At 40.3% G+C, this 24,829-nt stretch overlaps 1 protein-coding gene across 3 annotated transcripts in view; it reads left to right on the forward strand.

The window, feature by feature from the left end:
• cbarpb (CACN subunit beta associated regulatory protein b) overlaps positions 1–24,829 on the forward strand; it is a 103,900-nt gene that overhangs the window by 71,515 nt on the left and 7,556 nt on the right. The window contains exons 2-8 of one of the 3 annotated variants that reach the window (XM_088425034.1): positions 1,337–1,409; positions 1,574–1,725; positions 8,612–8,673; positions 9,055–9,217; positions 13,998–14,163; positions 14,474–14,617; positions 14,732–14,969. In XM_088425034.1, the coding sequence (XP_088281160.1) occupies positions 1,362–1,409; positions 1,574–1,725; positions 8,612–8,673; positions 9,055–9,217; positions 13,998–14,163; positions 14,474–14,617; positions 14,732–14,969 (973 nt within the window). In that variant the 5' untranslated portion in view covers positions 1,337–1,361. Of the gene's footprint in view, positions 1–1,336; positions 1,410–1,573; positions 1,726–6,411; positions 6,550–8,276; positions 8,359–8,611; positions 8,674–9,054; positions 9,218–13,997; positions 14,164–14,473; positions 14,618–14,731; positions 14,970–24,829 lie in introns of those variants that run through there. The other 2 variants (XM_088425036.1, XM_088425037.1) reach the window with 2 other exon arrangements.

The raw sequence follows: 24,829 nt of genomic DNA on the forward strand, positions 1-24,829 counted from the left end.
TTTTTTTTCATATGTATTGTATCTTGTTGCTGTCCCGTCCCGGCTGTCAAATTTTAAAAGTTAATGTGGCCCCCGAAAAATTTGCCCGCTCTTCTGCTAGAGACACCTGGTTTGTTAATAAATAGGTTGTGGATCCAGTCTTTGTCAGTTTGTGGGTATTTTTTGGTTGGAAAGGAGCACTCAAAGCCCTGTACTTTCAGATACTTCTCTTTCTCCAAAGTTGTAGGCTCGCCAGTTTTCAAAATAAAACGTTTTTCAAAATAAAATATATTTCAGACTCAGATATATAAGACGTAAAGAATTAATTATTTCAGGTTGATCCACCGCACGGCACAGTTGACTGAGTAGTTAGGATGTCTGGTTCACAGGTCAGAGTCCTGAGTTCAATTCCAGCATGCTCCAGCATCTCTGTGTGAAGTATTTTTTTTTTTTTCTCCATTCCTCCTATGTTCCAAAAATTGCTTGGTAGATGTATTGGATACTCTAAAATGGCCCTTAGGTGTTTGGGTAGGTGAATGGTTGTTCGTCTCTGTGGGCCCTGCAATTGGCAGGCAACCAGTTCAGGGTGTCCCCTGCCTTCTGCCCATAGAAAGCTGGAATAGGCAAGCCTGCGACTCCAGAGAGGATAAGCAGCTATAGAAATGAAACGGATGGCTAGATGTTAGAACGATTAATAGATTTGTACTGGCATCCCTAATGTGGCTCATTACTGTATAGAAGTTGAATATGATCATGGTTATAAAATGAGAATGCCCTAAAGCGCTTACTGAACCCATCCTCGCAGACTGCTGTGATGCCACAGATCAGTGTAATTGTCTTTTCTGACTTTGATTCAGATGATCAACGGTGGTGCTCAGCTTTGCATCATTATATACTGTTTGTAACTGGTTAGTCTCCAGTTTGCTTACCTAGTTAAATACAAGCAAGGGATTGTGGGTATTAAGTGGAGATAAAAGGAAGCCGACTGTTCCGCATTGACTTTTGTGACTTGATGAGCATGACTGATGACCCAAATCCCGGGTTTTACTGCTTTGTGGAGACCTCTTGGACTTGTGTGGTCCATTTTGGTGGACTCCACAAGTTCAGACCTTTTTTTGAGGGTCAAAGACTTGGTTTTAGAGTGTAGGTTTGAAATTTTGGTTGAGGTTCGGGTAAAGGTTAGGCAATCTATTGTGTTGCTTAAGGTTAGAGAGCTGTGAAATGTGTTATGTCAATGAAAAGTCTCCACTATAAAAGAAATTTCCTCGTGTGTGTGTGTGTGTGTGTGTGTGTGTGTGTGTGTGTGTGTGTGTGTGTGCGTGCGTGCGTGTGTGTGTGTGTGTGTGTGGTCTTTCAGGTGGACTCCATAGTTGGCTTGGATCATGAGCTATGAGTCTACTGTCTGGAACATCCTACCAGAAAACTCTACTGTAAGTCTGGCCCTATGTCAAACTTCCTGCATTTGTATGTTTGGTGTATCTACTGCCCTCATTAATGGAAAAACTTCCTGACCTGGCTTTGAAATTAGTGATGAGGAATAAAGAATATGATGATGTGCCCTGTCTGTCTATTTATTTATCTAATCACATCTCAGGAGGTACCGCTCAAGACAGAAGAGCATCAAGATGGCTACGTGTTTCTCTTAGTAATCCTTTCCATCTTCCTGGCGGGGGTGTTGATCTTGATCTCCATCCTCCTTATTACTTGTCGCCGCTGCTGCAGAGGAGGAGGTCAATGCTGCGACAGGTATGAAAATGAAAAAAATATTTCGGGCCTTGGATGACACATATAAATGGAAAGATTTAGGGTGCAACAATATTACAAATTTGTAATAATATCATATATACAAATTTGTTTATCATCCCAAAATGTTATATATGTATGTTCTATAGTATTAGTATACCTTGTAAAACTCCTAGTCATTTGATTTATACTTTTTCCTATGGCAAATATTGCTTCGATTTCAGTTTCGCTTTTTGGAAAAGATTAATCATGTGAACCTATATTCCTCTGTAGAGCAAAATCTTTTTAAAATCTTCATGTATCCTACAATATTAAAGTGAAACTCAAACAAAATAAGGTCTTCACATGCAAGTGCTTTCTTTTAGGACACCGCATTTATTAAACATCTGTACTTACATAATAAGTGAGGCTAATTGGAATTGCGTATGAAGCTTCCGGCACAAAAAGTCCCATAAGTGTCTTTAGTGTGATTACCTAATCAGCAGTCATTATTGGATGTTGTTAATAATCAGATGGGGATTTTTTTTTTCTTTTCAATATTTTATATCAGCACAACTCATCACTTGAGAAATATTAGAGCAGCAGATAATCTGTGCACGAATCTGTAAAAAGGCAAGGAAGACAATCAGCCAGACTGGTACAAAAGACGAGTATAATGAGATTTCATTGCAGCCATCGGCGGTGATTAATCCGCCCCACCCTTTCGCACCCCACTAGTTATTGCTCTGTGTGTGTATGGAAACACTGCACACTGACAGTACACACTCACATGAAAACTGTGGGAGCCACACAGGAAATGAGACAAGAGATATGGGATGACACAAATACGCACCCACATGAATGAAGCTCATAGCGCAGCACCAATAAATCAGTTGGTGGGAAATGACTGGAAGGGAATTTCATTCTCTTTTCTCTTTCTCATAAAGTAAATGGCAGGCCTGCGATTTTTAATCGGATGAAGCAAGGGAAGCAAAGACAATTAACCAGACGGGGTATATGTGACTGAATCTCATTGCTTTTAGTGTTCAAATTAGGTACGGCCTTTAAAAACATGCAGTGTAAGAACTTTTGATCCAACACCAGTGACTCGTAGGGTAGATATGAATGGGTATAAAACGTCTGAGAAGTAAATGGGTATACACATATTCATGTCAGGTTCTTTGATGTACAAAAAAATGTGACAGCTTTTGGAAAGCTTTACCTTTCGTCAAGAATTTGAATTTCAAGTGTAAACTCTGCATGTTGCCATGTTTGGTCAGCTACAGGCTCCACTCTAGTTTTGACGTCTGAGGGCCGTTACACCGAGGGCAACTCCTGCCCTCCATGTTCCCTGACAAGTGACTGCAGTCAAAAGAATGAAAACAGGAAGGGATAACAGTACAGTTATGGTTTAAGGTTTAACAATTTAATATTTAAGTAAAGATGTGTATTCCGTACTGTAATCTATGTCTCAAGTATTTAAAGTAAAAATACTTTTCACATTTAAAAAATACTGGTTCCCACATAGACATGAACAAAAAATCCTAGGGAAGAGAGGGGGTCCTACTTCGCGGATTTCACTTTTTGCAGAGGGGTTTCGGTTCCCATAAACTAAGAAAAACGAGGGAACACTGTATTTTTAAAGTGTGGGAGGAGCCCCGAGACAAAAAGTGTCATAACTCTGTGACTTTCAGAGTGTGCATGGCATTAAATGGTGTCAATCAAGTCAAATGTATTTGTATAACCCTTGTATAGCAGGATCTCAAATGGCTTTACAAGTAAAAGAATCACAGAGAACATCACAAATTAACAATGGCATCATCTGAACAAACCTCCCAAATGGGCAAGAAGACACACACAAAAAAAACATATCTGGGTTAAAATAAATCATCTTCAGAAGGAATCCCAGCTGGGAGGAACCCCCTTTCAGGCTAGACTCATTCAACTCATCAGGAGTCTCGCTGTACCATTTTGTAACGACTGTAAACTTCTGATGCTAGACATGGGGAGGCTGGAGCACAATATGTTACAGTAGTGAAGGCAGGATGTGACAAACACCTAAATTAATGTCACTGCATCACTAAGAGACAGGATAGGACGAATCTTACGACCAAGCAATATTATGAACAATACAGATTTTCATAGTTTACATTTGAAAAGAGAGAGTTGAATTGAAGTACAGTGAACCCCCGTGTTATAGCGTCCCTGCAATACGTTTCTTTCATGTTGCGACATGGAATGCTGAGTTTAAGTTAAGTAGATTTAACGGTATTTTGTCCGGCTTTACAACAAAAACAACTGTTGGTTGTATTTGTGTTGTTTTCTTTCCATCTGCAGGCATTTTTAGGTAATTGCACTTACTTTCAGTTCGTCAATGCCTCCATGAAAGGTGTCACTACAATGTTGGTCTGCTATTGGTCAGCGTCTCCTCACGGAGATGCTGGTCTGCTATTGGTCGGCCACACTCTTTTCAAAATGGCGGAAGGGTAAAACTTTGTTCTATCATGAAGGGTTACAAAACCGTATTTATAGTGCATTTTACTGCTTAATTCAAACTTGAAAAGGTTACCATGGGTCCCAAGATTGCTAGTGATGTTAAAGAGAGAAGATGATGATTTATATGGAAAAGAAGAGGGAGATCATCAAAAAAAAACTAAGTTAGCCTAACCTAGGCTACCCTTACCTGGGAATATGGGCATAACAAGCGCCACTCCGGGGCAAATAAATCCTTTCTATATTTTTCATTTATGGTGTTTTCTGATTGTATACATGTTTATTATATATAAGTAGAGCTTACTATACTATTTTGGAACCAATTTTTAATATGTATATACAATTTTGAGGTTTTTACCTGGGGTTCTAAACGCATTAGCTATTTAACATAGGTTTGGATTGCCCGCCATATGGTGAATTTATCTTATGAGCCCAACCACGAAACGGATTCATCTTGTGACACGGGGGTCCACTGTAATGTTTTTTTTTTAGGAGTCACTTTGGATAATAATGCATTTATCAAGGCTAATGCGGATCACATGTCTTTCCTATTCCTATTTGTTTACTGACACGGCTTGGACTGGATGTCAGGGCTGCGTATCATTCTCGTGACGGTATGAAGGAAATTGTGATGTGTTCACTTTACAGTGACGGCGACTTTACTTATGGCTTCCTTGCATGAATTAAACTGGATCCTGAACGAACCGCGCAAACCATAATTGATGGACTTATGAAACTTTTCAAGATCGCAGCCTTGAATAATGCGATGGTTGCTGTGCACATACAGATTGTGCACATCCTCAATGTGGGAGCAACAACAAGGTGGACAATGAGGAAGACAGTTTTTAATTTAAAAAAAAAATGTGCGTAGCAAACACTATGTTCTGGTACTCATGTGCACACCTGATTATATTTACATATAATATTGCCAAGTGGTAGCATGTAGATGTTAAACAACAGAGAACCAAGTGCTAATCCCTATGGGACACCGCATGTAAAATTCACAGATCACTTTGGCTTGAGAAACACTTTGCTTCTTTACTGAGAGGTAAGAGCTGAAATTTAGTGCTGAGTCTGAAATACTAACACATGTTTCAAGGCGTTCGATTAGTACTGTCACGTTGAAAGTAACAATTATTTGATGATCAACAGTGTCAAACCAGCACTGAGGTTGAGTAATAATAAAATTGATGAGGTGCGGCAATCCAAAGATAAGAGACCATTTGTTACTTTAGCAAGGGCTGTCTCGGTTGAATGCTCCAAACCCAGTCTCTATAATGCATATGTTTGAGGTTTCCCTGCTCCTAACACACCTGATTCAAATAATCAGCTCATCAGCAAGCTCAGCAGACACTCGATAATGAGCCTGATCATTTGAATCAGCTGCACTGGACAAAGCAAACATCAAATACGTGCAGGATAGCGGCCCTCGAGGACTGGGTTTGCAAATGGCTGGTTTAAGTGCACGATTTTCCTCTGTAAACCAAATTTGCGTATTTGAACGATTTTTAAGTGAACGGTGCCACAGAGTAGAAGGCGTGTAATAAAATTGTTAAATAATTTGCAGGTGTATCAATTAAACCAGTATGAGATGAAAAAGAAACAGTTGCCAGAGGTAGTAAATAGTTCAGCGGGTGCAACAGTAGTTAACAAACTAATACTGCGGCTGGTATAACTGGTTATGTGGTTATGAGCTAAGACTTCACAATCTATAATGATCAGACATACCATTATGTGTACAGTAATATTGTAACATTTGAGGTTGTTAAATCCTGGGTTTGTACCAGATCTAAAATATTACCATTATTATTTGTTGCTGCGTCTACAATCTATAAAAACCATCCATCCATTTTCTATACAGTATTTGCTTATCTTCACTAAGGAACAGTGTTCCCTCTAATCTGCGCGTGTGTGCAATTGCGCACTGCTCGCATGTTCTCAGCGCACAAGAAAAGCTATGCTGCGCATAAAACAAAATGCAATATAAACATATTAAGTGATATCTAATATTAGACCTAATCTTATCTGATTAATTAGACTAATAATATTGTTCTCTGTACCATTTTGCATCGTGACAGCGAGTGACAAGTGTCCAGCCAATGATACAATAAGTTTCTCTTACACTATTCATCCAATCAAACGCATGGACAGAAATGTTCCCTGCATATACACGCAGTGCAGGTTAGCTAGCAAACAGTGCGGAATTAAGAGATGCACATGCTAACCTCTTTTGTTTGCGAAACGAACGAGCAGCGACACATCCACTCATCCAGCGAAAGTAAAAAAAGAAATGCGCTTCATTTAAGATGGAATGGCTGTTGGGAGTATATGCAAGTAGAGCAACAAGCGGTCAAAGTGAGTGAGATTTTTTTTCTTTTTCACAACGTGGCTCGTTTATTGCCATGGGGACAAGTGCTATATACATCACACTGTCATGTCTAAAACACCTTTTGCTCCAGATATAAAAAAAATAATATTAATGACAAACGTGTTGAAATCAAACAAAAATAGTTGTGATTTTTTTAAGCAACATTGCGCGGGTTGAGATTTCTGGCTGCCTGGTTTACTTGTATGCTTGCCCAGGTTCAAATACAATAAATAACATTTTCAAAAGAATCCACAGGTCTATCTTTGATTCAATAAAATAATAAAAGTATTATTATATATTACTATAGTGATCTAATAAAAGCAGAGTATTAACTGGGTAAGTCGATCTGAGCCTTTTGCAGTCAAAGAATTTGTAGTCCGTATACTAATGAGATTGTGATGCCTGTATCCCATATTATACCTATAGTGATTGTAGCCTCGGCGGGAGGTTAATAATGTCAGAATCTTATCATTAATTGTGATAAGAAAGCAATGTTCAATTCCTTGTTGAGCGCTACCTCATTAGATATCATGTCAGGAAAAACAGCACAATGTAATGGAATGGTGTGTGGATTGCAACGCTCTAAACTACAAAAAAAGCAATGTGTATTGTGATAGTCCAGCATAGTGCTAGTTAGTGCTGACCCTACAGACTTCACACCCATTCAACAGGCTCTCTAATCACCTGTGACCCGACAGGCTCTACATACTGTGGGAAGTCAATGTATTTATATGTATAATAAGGTAATATCGGATAGCCTCATCCTAGTACAGGGGTCAAGACATTGAGGGCACCTATCCAGCATGTTTCGGATGTTTCCAAACCCAACCGCACCTAATTCATGCTCAGCTCATCAGGTAGTTCTGCAGAAGCCACTGCTTGCGTCTGCGATGCGCCACGCGGCGTCACACATTCCTAACATTCCTTTGGAAGCCAGACTACGCATGCGCGGGGATCATCAACTAGGTCGTTTGTGTATGGAAGTTTGTATGGAATACCATTGCATAAGCCTAAAAAGGGCTTCTTGGGTCTCCGAAGGCGACTTTACACGGGTCCCATTCACTGTGAAGCCGTGAATGCCGTTCTAAGACAATGTGTGGTCAAATCATCTCTTTTTTTTTTCTTTCAGTGCGAGTCTATCCCCTCCTCTCTTGCGTGCACGTCAATCAAACACACGATGTATTGCATGGAGGCATTGACGGCAACAGAAAATAAGTGCAATTACCTAAAAATGCATGCAGACAAAACAACACAAATGCAGCCAACCTCCTAGGGTCATGACAGTTGATTTTGTCGCAAAACGGGGAAAAAAACTCAATATTCACATTGTAACATGAAAAAAACCTAAGCAGAGGATGCTGTAATCCAGGGGTCCACTGTGTATACTAAATATGTTACACAAGCTTGTTTTACAATGGGTGAGTATGTACATACGTTTTGACTTTGAAGTGAATTAACTGAATCGCGACTCAAACAGTAATATATATTTGTACACATGATAGTGCCACTTAACAGGAGGAAAGCGTTTGGCCCTTTTGTCTCAATGGCAATGGCACAAACGAGCAGAAGTTTGCACTCGCTTTTGGCTTCATTTAATCAATCAGCAAAGGAGAACACAATTTTGCTTTTATAACCGGATGTAGACCACGTTGTTTTTCCTCTTTGGTGCTTGCTGAACTGTGGAATTGATGCGGCGGCGTGCGCGGCGGACCAGATTTTTCAAGTCTCGAGTAAAGTTGACGGACCACGGCAGACCGTGGCTGATGCTGTGGAATTGCTCTCATTCATTAACATTGGTGCGTCGTTTATTTATTTATTTAACAAAATTATGAATACAACATGACTTATAGATAGATATGTGGGGAAAAGTGCAAGCTAATGAAGCAGTATTTGACTGGCATGATTTAGCTCCTCTTGTTTTTAAGCTACTTTTCCACAGAAGCACCTGAAGCATTAACTCCTGCTTAACTTTTTTTTCTTACTGGCTTTGAAAGCACGACAAGAACAGCGGAAGGCATTTAAATATTATTGCTGTCTTTTGTACCACAGTGGCAGCAATGATGCTGAGAAAACCAATGTTTCATACGCAGAGGAGTCTCAGCCCATCCATGGTAAGTGTGGACGGTTGTGCATTAGGGGGAAAAATGATTAATTAAAGGAGAGCGATGGAAGATGGAGCAGGGCGGAGTGACACTTTCCACACTTTCATGCCAGTATATTGTCTAATCTGTCACATAAAAATTTAAATATTTCAGGCTAGTTGCTTAAAGCGCTTGCATGCTGCCTGCAACAGACTGCTACTGTGTAGACTGATACTCTGTTCACTCTGCAAATGTTTTAATAAAAGGTAGCACAAAACCATCCCAGGCATGTTTTATGAAAATGTTTCACCAGTCAGCAGCCAGTACAAATGGTTCACTTTTGTAAAATCATGTGAGAACTGCATTCACTTGGGCATAATTTAAACTTTTCTTTATTGTTGACACCGGTAGAAATCACTATCAGGGTGGACGAATCTGACTGCCGATCAATGTCCAGCTGTCATGACCAGGAGACCGAGCGCTTCCTCTCCACAGGAACCACAGGCCGTCGTGTCTCCTTCAACGAGGCAGCGCTCTTCGATCATGGCAAGAAAGCCCAGGAAAAGGGTCGCAGGTTAGAGAATAATGCACAGAAAAACGGTCCATGCTTGACCGCATTAATCTAGCTACTAATTTGGATCAAATCTGTCCTTGTTGGGGTTACAGATGAGGGCAAGAGACAGGTTACACTCTGCATCGGCCAACCAATTACGGAACACATAAAGACAACTGTTTATACAACTGCAAAATACTCATACATACATCATGGTTAGCACTTTACATACTCTCTGATTTCTTGTCAGGCTTAAAATTAATCAATTTGTCATGCTAAAATCAGTCTATTTGAGATGGTGTTTCATGCAGGTGAACAAGCGAACATATCCATCCAGTCCCATTTAATGCCATACCAATAGCAGTGAATGCATATTTGGACCCTAATTAATGCTCAGTGCAAAAATAGTGCAAAAATGCCACCTAACTGTGTGCCTGGCTATAGTGTTTTTTTTCTTACGGTATTTTTGCGGACAACCGTAGAAAGAGGGATTTGTACCATAGTGTGCTTGAACACAAGCAACCTGTTTACAGGACAAAGGGAGTGGCTCCTCTTATTTCCTTTGTGTTCAGGATAATAAAGACATCATCTACTGTACTCCACACACCAACAAGAAAACATAAGCTTAACTCAAATATTGGAGTGAACTGTCAAAATATTTAAGAGTCAAAGTGTTTCTTGTCATGTGCATGGTGTAGAAACAAATTTCTCTGTATAGTGAAATTCTTACTTAGCTGTCGACAAAGGTCATAAAAAAATAGATTAAGCACTGAGTTAAGATAAAAAACTAGATCCAAACAAGTCTTCTCCATGCAGCTCACAAGCAAGTAAAGAATCAAAAGCACGGCAGGAGAGGGAGGAGAATGAGGATGAAAGGAAGCGTTTGGGAAGATGTTACCTAGACTGCTTTTGTAATAAATTGGAATTTTGAGTGTAAACTCTGCTTCCTTGTTATTATGTTGTGTCAGCTCAGGCTCCACTCTAGGTCATCGTCCGAGGGCCAACTCTGGCCCTCCGTCTTCCCCACTATGGCCAAGGAATGGAAACAGGAAGGGATAATAGTACAGTTACTGTATAAGATGTAATATTTAAAGATTTACAGTAAGTAAATATGTGGAAAACCCCCACAAAAAAACCTATCTTGCAGAGACTCGCTATGTGAAGGTTCCCTGCATGCCAAACAGATGTGCTAACTATAAATGCACATGCCATGGGCACTCCTCAGACGTCAACGTACTGCAGTACACATATTTACTTAAAACTTGTTTGTGGTTATACAGTAATTGTACTGTTATTCCCTAACGTTTCCATACCATGGTTGTAGTCGGGGAGTACAGAGGGCAGGAGTTGCGCTCATACAGAATACACTTGAAATTCCATTTTATTAAAAAAGGTAAAAACTTCCTAAAACTTTCTTTCATCCTAACTACTTTTCGTCAGTCATGCTCATGTGATCTTAACACGGACACAGCTCCGTCTTCAACTGAATGGCCCGGCAATTAGTCCATCAGCTCATGGTCACTCCTATAAGACACGTGATTGGGTCCCGGTGCGACCATCGACCAATGAGGGCAGGAGTGGATTACAGCTCCAACAACAACGTGTTTAAAAAAATTGTGGTACCCACAATTGTGGAGTTGATCCTACTTTGCAGATTTCACTTTTCGCGGTGGGTTTTCAGTCCCCATTAACCGTGAAAAATGAGGGAACACTGTATTCAATTGGTGTAAGACACAATTGAATTTCCTCTTTTAGTGTAATTTTTTTGGGGGGTTAACTTAAAAAGTCATTTAAGTAAACAATGATAACAAACATTTATCATGTCTGAGTTGACTAAATTTATTTGAATACATTTGTAACGATAGACAAGGCAATTTTATTGCATAATTAGAAAATATGACATCTAAAAGAAAAATAAAAGCATTTTTTATTTATAGCACAAGAAAGAAAAGGATGTTTCAAAAGTTGCTTTATAACAGCTCAGTGTAGGCATTAGGGACAATAGGTTTAGTTTTTAACCTAAAGGACACTTGTTCTGGGCCCAAGTGTTCATTGACAATTTTAATGTCTTGGGCTGGTGCAAGGAATCCTCTCTCCTCGTGACAAACACCACCATGAAATTTGGTGGAGGAGGAATTATAGTATGGAGTTGTTTTTCAGGAGTTATGCTGCATGCACACCGAACGCGAACGAGGCGAAAAAGCGGAGTTTTGTATTGTGGTCAATGGAGTCCGCGCGACTGGGCGCGAATGCGCGTCGGGCGACGTGATGGACGCGAATGGAGAGACGGTCACCAGAAGCAAAATTTCGCCTTTCGCGTGAAGTTAAAATGTTTTAACTTTTTTCGTGCTTCGCGTTGCAACAGCCGATCAACTTCGGGAACATTCAACGGCTCAAGCAGGGGGCAGCAATGAATCATGGCGGCCACTTTGCGGTCACCGGGAGCGATCCAACACGGTCAGCTGAGCTTTCAATACAAAACAGAGCCAAGCAAGAGCACTCACCTGGCTTGTAGAAAGGCGGAAGCGAGAACTTAGGACAACTGGTATGTGCAACGTTTGCTCCACTTAACAGCCGTTGAACCGTAGTTACTCTGCTAAGCTAACGATAGCGCAGCATTGTCAGCACAATATTTAGCATGGTCTCTGCCACTTGATTGCGACATTGAAACTTTTATTTTTTGGCAGGCGAGTATTGCCACAAAGCGAGGGACACGCAGTGTAAAAAAAAAAGAAGAAAGGTGCTGTCGGTGAAAATATTGGCTCTGTCACATCCCAGAAAAGTGAAAGTTCTCAGCAATGCTCTTCTTTCCAGATCCACCGCAAAGTGCACAGCAAGCTCGCTTCACTCCCCTCCCCTCGCGCGACAAAAAAGTGTACAAAAAGTACAACAGCGACAGAAAACCCCGCGAATGAGTGTAGCGGCGCGAATATTTGCGTTCGGTGTGCACATATCATTAAGCTTGATCCCTCGGTTCTAGTAAAAGGAACTTTGAATGCTTTAGAATACAGTACCAAAACATTTTGGACAATTCCATGCTCTTAGCCTTGTGTCAACAGTTTAAAGCTGGCCCTTCCTCTTCTATTATGACTGTGCACTGGTGCACAAAGCAAGGGTTGATCATGTCATGCAGGTAGATTACAGAGTCTGGTGTGGATGCTTGACTGGACTGCACAAAGGCCTGACCCGAACCCGATAGAACACCTTTAAACTATAGTGAACTAGAATGGCGACCCAGAGTCAGGCCTTCTCGACCAACATCAGTATGTGACCTCATCAATTCGTTTTAAGAAAGAATTGTCAAAAATTCCTTTAAACACCCTCCTCAACTTTGTGGACAGCTTTCACAGAAGAGTTGAAGCAGTAATATCTGCAAAAGATGGACCAACATCAAATTGAACCCAATGGGTTAGGAATGGGATGGCACTTAAGTTCAAGTTCACGGCCGGTGAGCAAGTACTTTTGGTAATATAGTGTAATACCTGCATACCTCTTTTCTTTTGATTCCAGCGTGCCCATACATTATAAAGTCACAAAAAATTAAAGGAATGTTAAAAGGGTTACTACTAGCATACAGATATGCACACTTCAATGAAGAGTTTGGACACTTCCCTTTATACTATTCTGATATACTGGTCACAGCTAAATATGATTTTAATTACTAATTACTGTAATTCCCTGACTTTAAGTCGCACCAGTATATAAGCAGCAGCAGCAAAACAATTGAGCAAAAACAAAAACTACTTTTGTCACTGATAAGCTGGACTGGACTATAAACCACAGGTCATAACATCAGATATTTATGCAAAAATATGGTGTATGGAAGTTTTTTTTTTCTTTAGTTATTTAATAATTTTGTAATTGTCTGCCAACAGCAACTTCCTTTCTTTAACAGACGGAACATGCCTGCATGTTTAGTCCCAACATAATTTTAGAAAATAAAAGGATATTTTCAGCATCCACAGAATATTGTTAAATAGCAGTTCAAAATCAAAATCAATACTTCAATAGCATCTTCTTTTGTCTCCCTTTGTTTGATAGATTATTTTAGTGAACATAAAAACACATTGCACATAATTCATATATACGATCATAAATATATAAATAAAAACATATATACTGTATACTGTACTGTATATAAAAATTACACTTAAAATTTACATCACAAATTTACCCAAACCTTTATTCAACCTCTTATTCAAATTTGACATTTTTTTGTAAATATTTATATATTTAGAAGAGAACTCAAAGCTGTGTGTGGAGGTGAGTTCGACTATATTTGGAAGCTTGCGGTCTTGCACACCAGTTCAAGCTTTTTCCCTGCCAAAGAGTTAACTTCTGTAGTAAGTGATCGGTCCGCCAAGGTTCCCGCCTTTGTCCGCCGCCCAGCTCTCTTCACACCCGACCCCTTTGGCCCCTCCCACAGGTGATGAGCCCTCGGGAGGGGGGACCAATGTTACCTCTTCGGGCTATGCCTGACTGGAGCCCAGGGGCACAGTCCTGCCCACCAGACATTTGTCAGCGAGCCTCAGCTCCAGGCCTGGCTTCAAATGGGGTCCCTTGTGACTTGCGTCCAGGCGAGGGTAAACGCGTTCCAATTATTGTACTCATCATAAGGGATTGCCAATTGCCCTCTCTAATTTGTTGTTTTTATCATGTTATTTTGGTAAAAGAATGGTCTTACTCATAGCCCTGGCATCGATCAGCATATTATGTGAATGATATTAATACTGGTTGGTGAAAATGGGATTGTGCTCTGTCGTTTGTAATCTGGTATTTTTTTTTCTACTTTCAATTTCAGATACACCCTGACTGAGGGAGACTTTCACCACCTAAAGAATGCACGGCTAACCCACCTTCCGCCCCCGACGCTCAAAATAGTCACCATCCATGAGTGCGACTCAGCAGAGAACACCATCACCATGACAATGCGCCCTGGCGCCAAGTCACAGCTCTCCATTTTCCAGGTAACACACCCAACCTGCTTCTTTATCCTTGTTGCATGATTGCCAATTACCCTCTCTAATGTTGCATATCCATCCCTTCAGTTGGGATGAGATACTAAACAAATAGATAAGTTCAAGAATAGAGACCATCTCTATCTCTTATGGCTGCATGCAATGATTTCCAATTTAGCTTCTCATGTTCAATCACTAGATCTTGCTGCCTTTAAGGTTGTGTCAGGAAAAAATATAGTAATAATGCTGTGTTGTCAGCCCAGTCTGTGATGCAATAGTTAGAAAAAAAAAGACTCACAGTGTGCTTGAACTCCTTCAGCCTATGCTGTGTCCCCTGCCACAAACTGTACTCACCGGCTTGAGCCCCAGTTCCAGCTCTGCTCTTCCTGGAGACATGCTCAACTCAACTGTGGTGGAGGCCCGTTTTAATGCAAACACTACTGCTAAAACAAACGGAGGGTCTGTAAGTTACCTCTATTTATTTTATTTTGCATATATCTGGAGGTTTTCCTACAAGGGTATTGTGGAAAAACACCTGATTGTAAATGATCATCATTGCTGCTTTCTGTCTGTACAGATGGAAACGATCACAGCAGGGTCCCGGGGTCGAGGATGCAGTGTCAGCTCGGGGGGAGGGATCGCCTCCACCAGCAATGTCTCCGCTGCCAGCAGTTCTGCAGTAGGCCAAGGTCCAGTACAGCAGTTCTTCACTAAACTTCGGCGCCATGCAAGCCTGGAAGGGTCCAGCCCCTATTTTAAGATTATGAAATGGAAGCTGGACAGCAGCCAGAGGGCTTCAAGTCTGGACATGAGAGGTAACAAACAATCCATTGAGTTCAGTAGATTCCTGTAAAAAATATTTGAATATCGAATGAAAAACAGAAAGACTGACTCAATACGCAAAGCTTTTGTAATTATCAGGTTCAAACACTTGGAGTTCGAAACATTGTTCAGAAATAACGGACAGATATGAATCCATTACAATCAAAATACATTGAGATTTTCACATGACCCCAGAGTTAAAATGCTAATTATGTGACAACCAAATCCAAAAACCAGCTGGGGTATTTCTTATTCCTGAGATCAGCCAGGCATTGCATCTTCATTGAATTTCTTTAACTATCCTCTTAGTTTCATGTCTACCATACAATGTGACGTCTTTATAAACTATTCCTGTAATTCCTCAAATATAAGGTGCACCTGTCTATAGGGTGCAACCTTAATTTTGGCGTGAAATTCTGGTATTTTTCTATGTTACCATGTATACGATGGACCAACACTTGCCAACAATATTAATAATATATAACAATAATAACTAGAATATTTGCAATTTCTGAAGAAATTGCGTGTGAAGGTGTAACCTCTGAAGGAAAAATTGTTGAATGGCAAAGAAAGAAGTGAAAAACTGAAGTAGTGGAATTGTGGGTAAATTTTGAATTTTGGGAAGAGGAAAATGGATACCACCATGGAATGGTGGGACTTGGGGGAATCAGTTGAAGTTGGAATGGTCGGAATCAGATGAAGAATGGCAAAGATAGAAGGGAAAAACTGAAAAAGTGGAATTGTGGGTAAATTTTTTAATTGTGGGTACAAATGGAATGTCGGGCATCAGGGGAATCAATTAAAGTTGGAACGGTCGGAATCGGCTGAAGAATAGCAAAGATAGAAGGAAAAAAACTGAACAAGTTGAATTGTGGGTAATTTTTAAATTCTTGGAAGAGGAAAAAGGATGCCACCATGGAATGATAGGAATTGGGGTGATCGATTAAAGTTGGAACGGTTGGAATCGGATGAAGAATGGCAAAGATAAAAGGGAAAAACTGAATAAGTGGAATTGTGGGTAATTTTTTATTTGTGGGTAAAAATGGAATGGCGGGCATTGGGGGAATCGATTAAAATTGGAACGGTCGGAATCGGATGAAGACTGGCATATACAGAAGGGAAAAACTGATTAAGATGTCTGATCAGATATCCAAGATGGCCACCCCTGAGGGTTGATGGGAAATGGAGTCTCAGTGTATGTAGGCAAGTGTCCAAGATGGCCACCTGACGACCCCATGGAAAATGGAGTACTTTGTCTACCTAAACAGTAGTCCATGAAGGCCAAACGCCCACACAATGAATGACCTCATTGAAAATGAATTGGTTCATTAAAGGTACAGTATGTGGAATTGTGGGAAATTTTTTAATTCTATTAATAGGTAAAAAAAATACACCAATGAATTGGCGCGGATGAAATGAATTAATTAGAGTTTAAACGGTGGGAATCGGATGAAGAATGGCAAAGACAGAAGGTTTCAAAGTTTTGGTAAGAACAATTAACTGAGGATTTATGGGTAAAATATGGGAAAAAAGTTGAAATATTTCGTGCATGGGTGTTCATGGCATTCTTACCCATAATGGGAAACACCTAAAGTTGGAACGATAAGTATAGGTCGCACGCAAATGGAGATATCACATGAGGAAACATAAAAAATCGGATTTTTCACGAGTTTTAGGGGGCTATTACTTATGCAAAAAAGATGCATTGTGGGTAAATGACACTCTGATGTCATAGGCAGGGTCAAGATGAATGGTTAAACGCTGAATCGGCCTGAATCGGACAAACACCTGTAGTCATTAAAGTGAAAAAAACAACAATTTTTTTAAATTTTGTTAAATATCCAAAAAATTCAAAAAGTAAGAAAAAAGTACACCTAAAGTTCAAATTCTGAATTTTGGGGGATTATATTTAATAGTTTGGATGTTCAACATTTGGAGAGAGTCATTTTTATTGTTCTGAGTAAACCAAGATGGCCGCCATCCTGGGTGGAAGTTGGGCTGAGCGCTCATGAGATGTCTGATCAGATATCCAAGATGGCCGCCCCTGAGGGTTGATGGGAAATGGAGTCTCAGTGTATGTAGGCAAGTGTCCAAGATGGCCACCTGACGACCCCATGGGAAATGGAGTACTTTGTCTACCTAACCAGTAGTCAACGAAGGCCGAACGCCTACACAATGAATGACCTCATTGAAAATGAATTGGTTCTTTAAAGGTACAGTGTGTGGAATTGTGGGAAAATTGTGAATTCTGGGAAGAGGAAAATGGATACACGAATGGAATGGCGGGCATTGGGGAAATAGATTAAAGTTGGAACGCTCGGATTCGGATGAAGAATGGCAAAGATAGAAGGGAAAAACTGAAAAAGTGGAATTGTGGGTAATTTTTTAATCATGAGAGGAGGAAAGGAGATACACAAATGGAATGGTGGGAATTGGGGGAATCCATTAAAGTTGGAACGGTGGGAATCGGAGCTGGAATGGCCAAGATAGAAGGTTACAAAATTTTGGTGAGGAAAATGGGAATGAGGAATTATGGGTAAAAATATGAAAATAGTTATTAATTACTGGAAGGTGTGAATATGAGTCGTATTGTAATTGGGGAATGTATTAACTGATTAATGTGAGTGTGAAGTGGAGAAGCTTCAAATAAAAAATATTAAATCCGCCACTGGGAATGAATTTTGAATTGTTATTCATTCAGTTTTGATGTTCAACATTAGGAGAGTGTTGTTTTTATTGTTCTGAGTAAACCAAGATGGCCGCCATACTGGGTGGAAGTTAGGCTGAGCGCTCATGAGCTGTCTGATCAGATATCCAAGATGGCCGCCCCTGAGGGTACAGTTTGAAAAGGCTAAATTCTTTAAATATGAATAGTATAAAAAACGTAAATTGTAGGAAAACGATGAATAGTTGAACCTTGAAAAATACAAAAGCACGGCATGAACGGCATGAATTGGATTAACTGGGAAGGAGTTGAAAGCAAAAGAAAATACGGAATTAACTGAAAAAAAAAACACTGAATGTGCGAAAAGACGCAGCCTGGGATTGAACCCACGAACATGAAGTGCGAATGCAGTACACAAATCCCATGAGCCACTGGGACATAGGAAACGCGGAAACCGTTAAAGTTTAAAAATAAAGTACGAAGACCACCCCATTCACTTAACATTAGGCCATTTTTACGGTACAAAAACTTAAATTGTAGGAAAACGATGAAAAGCTGAAACTTGAAAAATAGACCCGCACTAAACATGAATATGTGGAATGATATGAAGTTTGAACGGCATGAATTGGATGAACTGGGAAGAAGTTGAAACGAGCCTAAAAAACGGTCGGAATAAAAAAAATAATAATAATAATAAAGGTGGAGAAAAACATAAGTGTGAAGGTTTCACCTTCACACAATAATAATAATAATAATAATAAAGAAAATGGCCGAGCACAATAACATATGTGTGAAGGTTCCACCTTCACACAATAATCATAAAGAAAATGGCCGAGCACAATAACATATGTGTGAAGGTTCCACCTTCACACAATAATAAACTTAGATTTATATTGCACCTTTAATAAAACACAAAGTTACTTTAAAAAAGCTAGATGGGACTAAGAAGGGGTTAGATAGGGTGGGACTTGAGGTGCTTTTTAAACGTAGCCAGTGTGAGGGCTGGACAGATGTGTAGAGGTAAACTGTTCGAAAGAGTGGGGACAGCAAAACAGAAGGCTCTACCATGAGCTCTGTTTTATTGTTGTTGAGTTCACACATTGGATAAAAATATTCTCCTGAACATATCGACAAACATATATTCCAGTTTAAAGCTAGCACCACCTAGTGGCTTCAAAAAATGTCATTAGTTGAAAGATTACAGTCAATCCTGTTTGGTTTGACCTACAGCTATGAAACGTTTTAGGCAAATGAAGGACAGTAAGACCTACAAAAAAGTAAATAGCAGTGATGTGCTAGGATGTTCAGAAAAATAGTTATGAATTTTTTGTGTGCAATTTTGCCCCCTTCTTAGATATTAGCTGGTCTCAAACTAATGCCTTTTTCTCTTAAATGGTTCACCCTATTACCTTCAACTTTGGCATGGATCATTATTAAAGTTAGAGGCACACATAGCCCAAATATCGTGAAGATCTCATGACATATAAGATGGGGGTGGAGCTTCAAATTATGTTTAATATTTCCTTTGCTAAGAGTGACAAAAACCTTAATAACTCAGCTGTCACAGTTTCAAACCATCTGAAACTTTGCAGGGACTTTAAAAGTCATGCCCTAATACAGCTATGTGATAAACTTCCAAATCATTTACATTGCCACCTAGTGGCAGCCAAAAATCTCATGTACTGTGCAATGCCTGTTTGACCAAATGAACTAAAAAATGGTCAGAAAAGCTTTGAGACATTGGAACATGAAGGTTCTCAACTTCCATGACTTTTGAATAGAGGGCGTGTCCTCTATGTCAACTCAAAGTCCGATGTCTCTCCAAAACGGTAAAAGTTGCTGTAATTGGACCTAGATGATCTAATATTTTCAAAACGTCATATATGGGATGGGAGTCCAATGTGAAACACACCTACAAGCCTATTTTTTTTATCGTAGTGTGAGCGCCACCCAATGGCAGTAAAAATATAGCAATTCCTTAACGTTCTTATGTACTCTGCTGAACCCCTTGAAGTGAAATCGCTTAAATGTTGTCAGAAAAGCCATTGACCAAGCCTAATGCCCTCCAACAAATAGTATGATATTTGATGATGGCAGTGGCCTATTCAACACCGCAGTCACACAACTGTAACAATAAAAGCTGCAGTAACTCAACCCACATTATCCCACCTTTTCTAAATTTTACATATTTGGTAATAGTCCTGCACTGAAGTCATCTACAACTACGTAATTGTTCGTCGTTCATACTCCTACTTGTTCATACCCCGACCTGTTCATACGCCAACGTGCACAGGTCTGCGAGGGCCCTTTAGAGCTGCTTGCTACTGTGCAGAACTTTTCCATTTTTGAGGGCCTAAATATGCACGAAAAGTCACCCAAAATTTGATATTTCAGTGTTTCCTAAAACAATGCAAAAAAATGGCTCTGCAGCGCCACCTAAGGTGGAAAAAATGCAGCCGCTCCTGGCCCGTTTGACCTAGTGCTACGAAAGTTTTTAGGCATATGTAGGACCTAGAGACCTACAAAAATGTCAGCGCTAGCTATGTGCTCAGATGTACAGCAAAAGAGTAATGAATTTTTTAATGTGTATTTTTGGCCCATTTTTGCACGTTTGCAGGTCCCAAACTGCTCCCTTTTTCTCCTAAACGCTTTACCCAGTTGCCTTCAAATTTGTTGTGGTGCATCATCAGACATAGGGGCGCAACTGGGCAAAATTTGGTGAAGATCCACCTACATATACGATAGGGGCGGGGCTTCAAATTATGTGTTCAATTTTTCCTTCGCCAAGAGTGACAAAAACCCTAATAACTGATGTACAAGCTTAAAAAAAAATCTAAAACTTCATAGACACATGGAGACTTATTCCTTTAACACCTTTGATTTTTTTTTTTTTGAAATAGCTACTAGCGCCGCCTAGTGGTTGATAAAAATGTCCATTTTTACACTTTCATGTATTGTGCTCAGACTGTTTGAGTAAAATAACCAAAAATTGATCAGAACACCATGAAAGACATGGAATATCAAGGTTTTCAAATTTTACAACTTTTCGATAATGGGCGTAGTCTCCACGCCACCTCAAAGTCAGATGTCTCGCCAAAATGAGAAAAGTGGCTGTAATTGCCCCAAAATGGCCTTATGAGTGGAAAATAGCCTCTCACTCCCGGCCCGTTTGACCTAGAGCTCCAAAAGTTTGTAGCCTTATGTAGGACCTCGAGCCCTACAAAAAAGTCAGCGCGAGCCATATGCTCAGATGTACAGAAAGAGAGTTATGAATTTTTGAATGTGCACTTTTGGCCCGTTTTTGCTCATTTGCAGGTCCCGAACTGCTCCTTTTTTCTCCTAAACGCTTGACCCAATCGAATTCAAATTTGCTGTGTTTTTTTTTTTAGACTGGAAGGCACAATTGTTCAAATTTTTGTGAAGTGCTGTCATTAAATATGTTGGGGCGGGCTTCATATTATGCCTTTGATGTTTACTTCGCCACATGTGACACAAACCTTTATAACTCAGCTTTACAAGCTTGGAAAAATTGGAAACTTCACAGACACATGAAGACTCAAGCCGTTAACACATGTAATTAATAATTTAATTGCTTGTAAAGGCCACCTAGTGGCAAACAAAAATGTCAGTCTGATGTCTTGACAAAATGATCAAGGTTGCTGTATTTGGACCCAGATGGTCTTATTTTTTCTAAACTTCATATATTTGATGGGTTTCCAATGGGGAACACACCTATCAATGTATGGTTTGTCGTAGTGCAAGCGCCACCTAGTGGCAGCCAAAAATATTGCATTTTTAAAGCGTTTTTATGTGTTTAGCTGAGCCCTTTGAAGTAATATCACTGAAATTAAGTCTGACAAGCCTCTAGCTCAGTGGTTCTTAACCTGGGTTCGATCGAACCCTAGGGGTTCAGTGAGCCGATCTCAGGGGTTCGGCGGAGCCTTCGCCGCAGAGGTCCACCCCTCAGTCTAGTCTGCAGTTAGTGGGCACAGTCATTAAAAGCGTCCTGCTCTGAGATTTCCGACCGGTCCGCTTTGAGGACGCTGGTTTATGCAGCAGACTGAGACCTCCCTATCAGACCGCTTAGAGAGGGCTGTATATGTGTCTGAGTGAGACTCCCTACCGGTCTGCTTTGAGAGCGCTGAATAAGCAGCAGAGTGAGACCTCCTTCTCAGTCAGGACCACACACCGGAATTAGCCCGTTATCTCCCGAGCGCCAGCGATCTAAGGGGTCGATCGACGTACAGACTCATGACGTGGCGGCGGGGGACTGGTACTTTTACCCACTGTGTTGGTTTTGTTATTTGAACAAGGTGATATTAATGCACAGTTCATTTCGTGCACCAGTAAAAAAAAGTCAAATTTTATTTTTGTCACGGCTGGGCATGGCGACGTGAGGCGGTGGAGGGAAAGGGGCTCAAAAACGCAGGAGGACGGAGAGGGTTTGCTCAAACAAAAGTGCTCTTTTAATAATAAAACAGGGCAGGAAAAGCAGAAGACAAAAACTTGACAAAGTAGCAAAATAAATGAGGAACGGAATATAACTCACGAGACTAAATGGGACTACGGGGGAAGACTGGAAGACGAGTACAGAGGCACAGGGAACACGAAGTGACGAGGTACAATAATCCGACAAGAGCAACAGAGGGACGGTGGTTTAAATACAAGGAGACTAATTACTGACAACACACTACAGCTGGACGGGGACAGGAGGCAGGGGAACCGGATAGGCTAACACGAGAGGAGCAGGGGCACATGGACAACAGGTGGACGAGATAAAACTAACGAGACTGAGAGGCAGATGCAGGGAAAAACACGAATGAATGACGAAATGAACCAGGAACTACTTAAACTAAATCCAAAAACCTGAAAACCCCAGACAGAACGTGACAATTTTTTTACTAAAGAAGGGTTCGGTGAAGGAGCATATGAAACTAGTGGGGTTCGGTGCCTCCAACAAGGTTAAGAACCACTGCTCTTAGACGGCCCTGCTGACGTCCACCAAATTTTACGAAGCGGCTGTAATTTGACCCAGATGATCTGATCTTCTCACAATTTCACACATTGGATAAAAATCCATTCCTGAAGACATCCACAAATTTATATTCCAGTTTAAACCTAGCGCCACCTAGTGGCTGCAAAAAATGTCATTAGTCGAGAGATTACCGTCAATCCTGTTTGGTTTGACCTACAGCTATGAAACCTTTTAGGCATATGTAAGACTGTCAGATCTACAAAAACGTCAGTAGGAGTAATGTGCTAGGATGTACAGTAAAATAGTCCTGTTTGGTTTGACCTACAGCTATGAAACCTTTTAGGCAAATGAAGGACTGTAAGACCTTCAAAAAAGTAAATAGCAGTGATGTGCTAGGATGTTCAGAAAAATGGTTATGAATGTGCAATTTTGCCCCGTTCTTAGACATTAGCTGGTCTCAAACTAGTGCCTTTTTCTAATGTTCACCCCATTACCTTCAACTTTGGCATGGATAATTAACCGACTGAGGGGCACACATAGTCCAAATATCGTGAAGATTTCATGACTTCTAAGATGGAGGTGGAGCTTCAAATTATGTTTAATATTTCCTTCGCCAAGAGCAGGTGTGGCCAAGTTCGGTCCTCAAGAGCCACAATCCAGCCTGTTTTCAATGTATCTCTTCAACCAACACACCTGACTCAAATCAGCGCCATTATCAGGTTTCTGCAAAGCATGCTGATGAGCTAATCATTTGAATTAGATGTGTTAGTTGAAGGGACACAATGAAAACATGCTGGATTGTGGCTCTTGAGGACCAAACTTGGCCACCCCTGGCCAAGAGTGACAAAAACCTTTATAACTCAGCTGTAACAGCTTCAAACCATCTGAAACTTTGCAGGGACTTCAACAGTCATGGCCTAATACAGCTATATGATAAACTTCCAAATCGTTTACAGTGCCACCTAGTGGCGGACAAAAATGTCATTTTTTACACTTTTATGTACTGTGCAATGCCTGTTTAACTAAATGAATTAAAAAATGGTCAGAAAAGCTATGACACATTGGAACATGAAGGTTCTCAACTTTGATGACTTTTCAATACAGGGTGTGGCCTGTATGCCAACTCAAAGTCCGATGTCTCTCCAAAATGGTAAAAGTTTCTGTGATTGGACCTAGATGATCTGATATTTTCAAAACTTCATATATGGGATGGGAGTCCAATGTAAAACACACCTAAAGCCTATTTTTTTAATCATAGTACGAGCGCCACCTAGTGGCAGCAAAAAACTAGCAATTCCTTAACATTCTTATGTACTCTGCTGAGCCTCTTGAAGTTATATCCCTTAAATGTTGTCTGAAAAGCCATTGGCCACGCCTAATGCCCTCCACCAAAGAGAATGATGTTTCAATAATGGGTGTCGCCTATATGGCAGCGCAAAGCCCTGTAACAAACCATCTGAAACTTTGCAGGGACTTCAAAAGTCGTGCCCTCAATACAGCTGGGTGATAAACTTCCAAATCATTTGCAGTGCCGTCTAGTGGCGGACAAAAATCTTATTTTTCTTCACTTTTATGTCCTGTGCAATGCCTGTTTGAGTAAATTAACTGAAAAATGGTCAGAAAAGCTTTGAGACATTGGAACATTAAGATTCTCAACTTTTATTACTTTTCAATAAAGGGCGTGGCCTGTATGCCACCTCAAATTCCGGTATCTTGCCAAATCGGTACTAGTTGCTAGAATTGGACCTAGATAATTGAATCTTTTTAAAACTTCATATGTGGGATGGGAGTTTTTACGTTTTTATGTACTCTGCTGAGCCCCTTGAAGTGATATCGCTTAAATGTTGTCTGAAAAGTGATCGGACGCGCCTACTGCCCTCCAACAATGTTTTGATAATGGGCGTGGCCTATACGGCAGTGCATAATCACACACCTCAAACAATAAAAGCTGCTGTAACTCAACACACATAATCCCTCCTTCTCTAAATTTCACATATTTGATAAGAGTCCTGGACTGAAGTCATCTACGAACTCATTTTTCATCGTAGTGCTAACACCACCGGGTGGCACAAAATAATATAACATCATTTTTGCATTTCTATTTAGTTTGTTGAGCCGGTTGGTCAAATGTCATAAAACTTGGACATTTTCTGACACATTGACTTCTAATATTCACTTACCCCAACATGCTTATACCCAAATACGTTCATACA

This window comes from Hippichthys cyanospilos, chromosome 10 (assembly GCF_059441005.1).
Source record: "Hippichthys cyanospilos isolate Australia breed blue-spotted pipefish chromosome 10, RoL_Hcya_1.0, whole genome shotgun sequence".
Classification (NCBI taxonomy): Eukaryota; Metazoa; Chordata; class Actinopteri; order Syngnathiformes; family Syngnathidae; genus Hippichthys; species Hippichthys cyanospilos.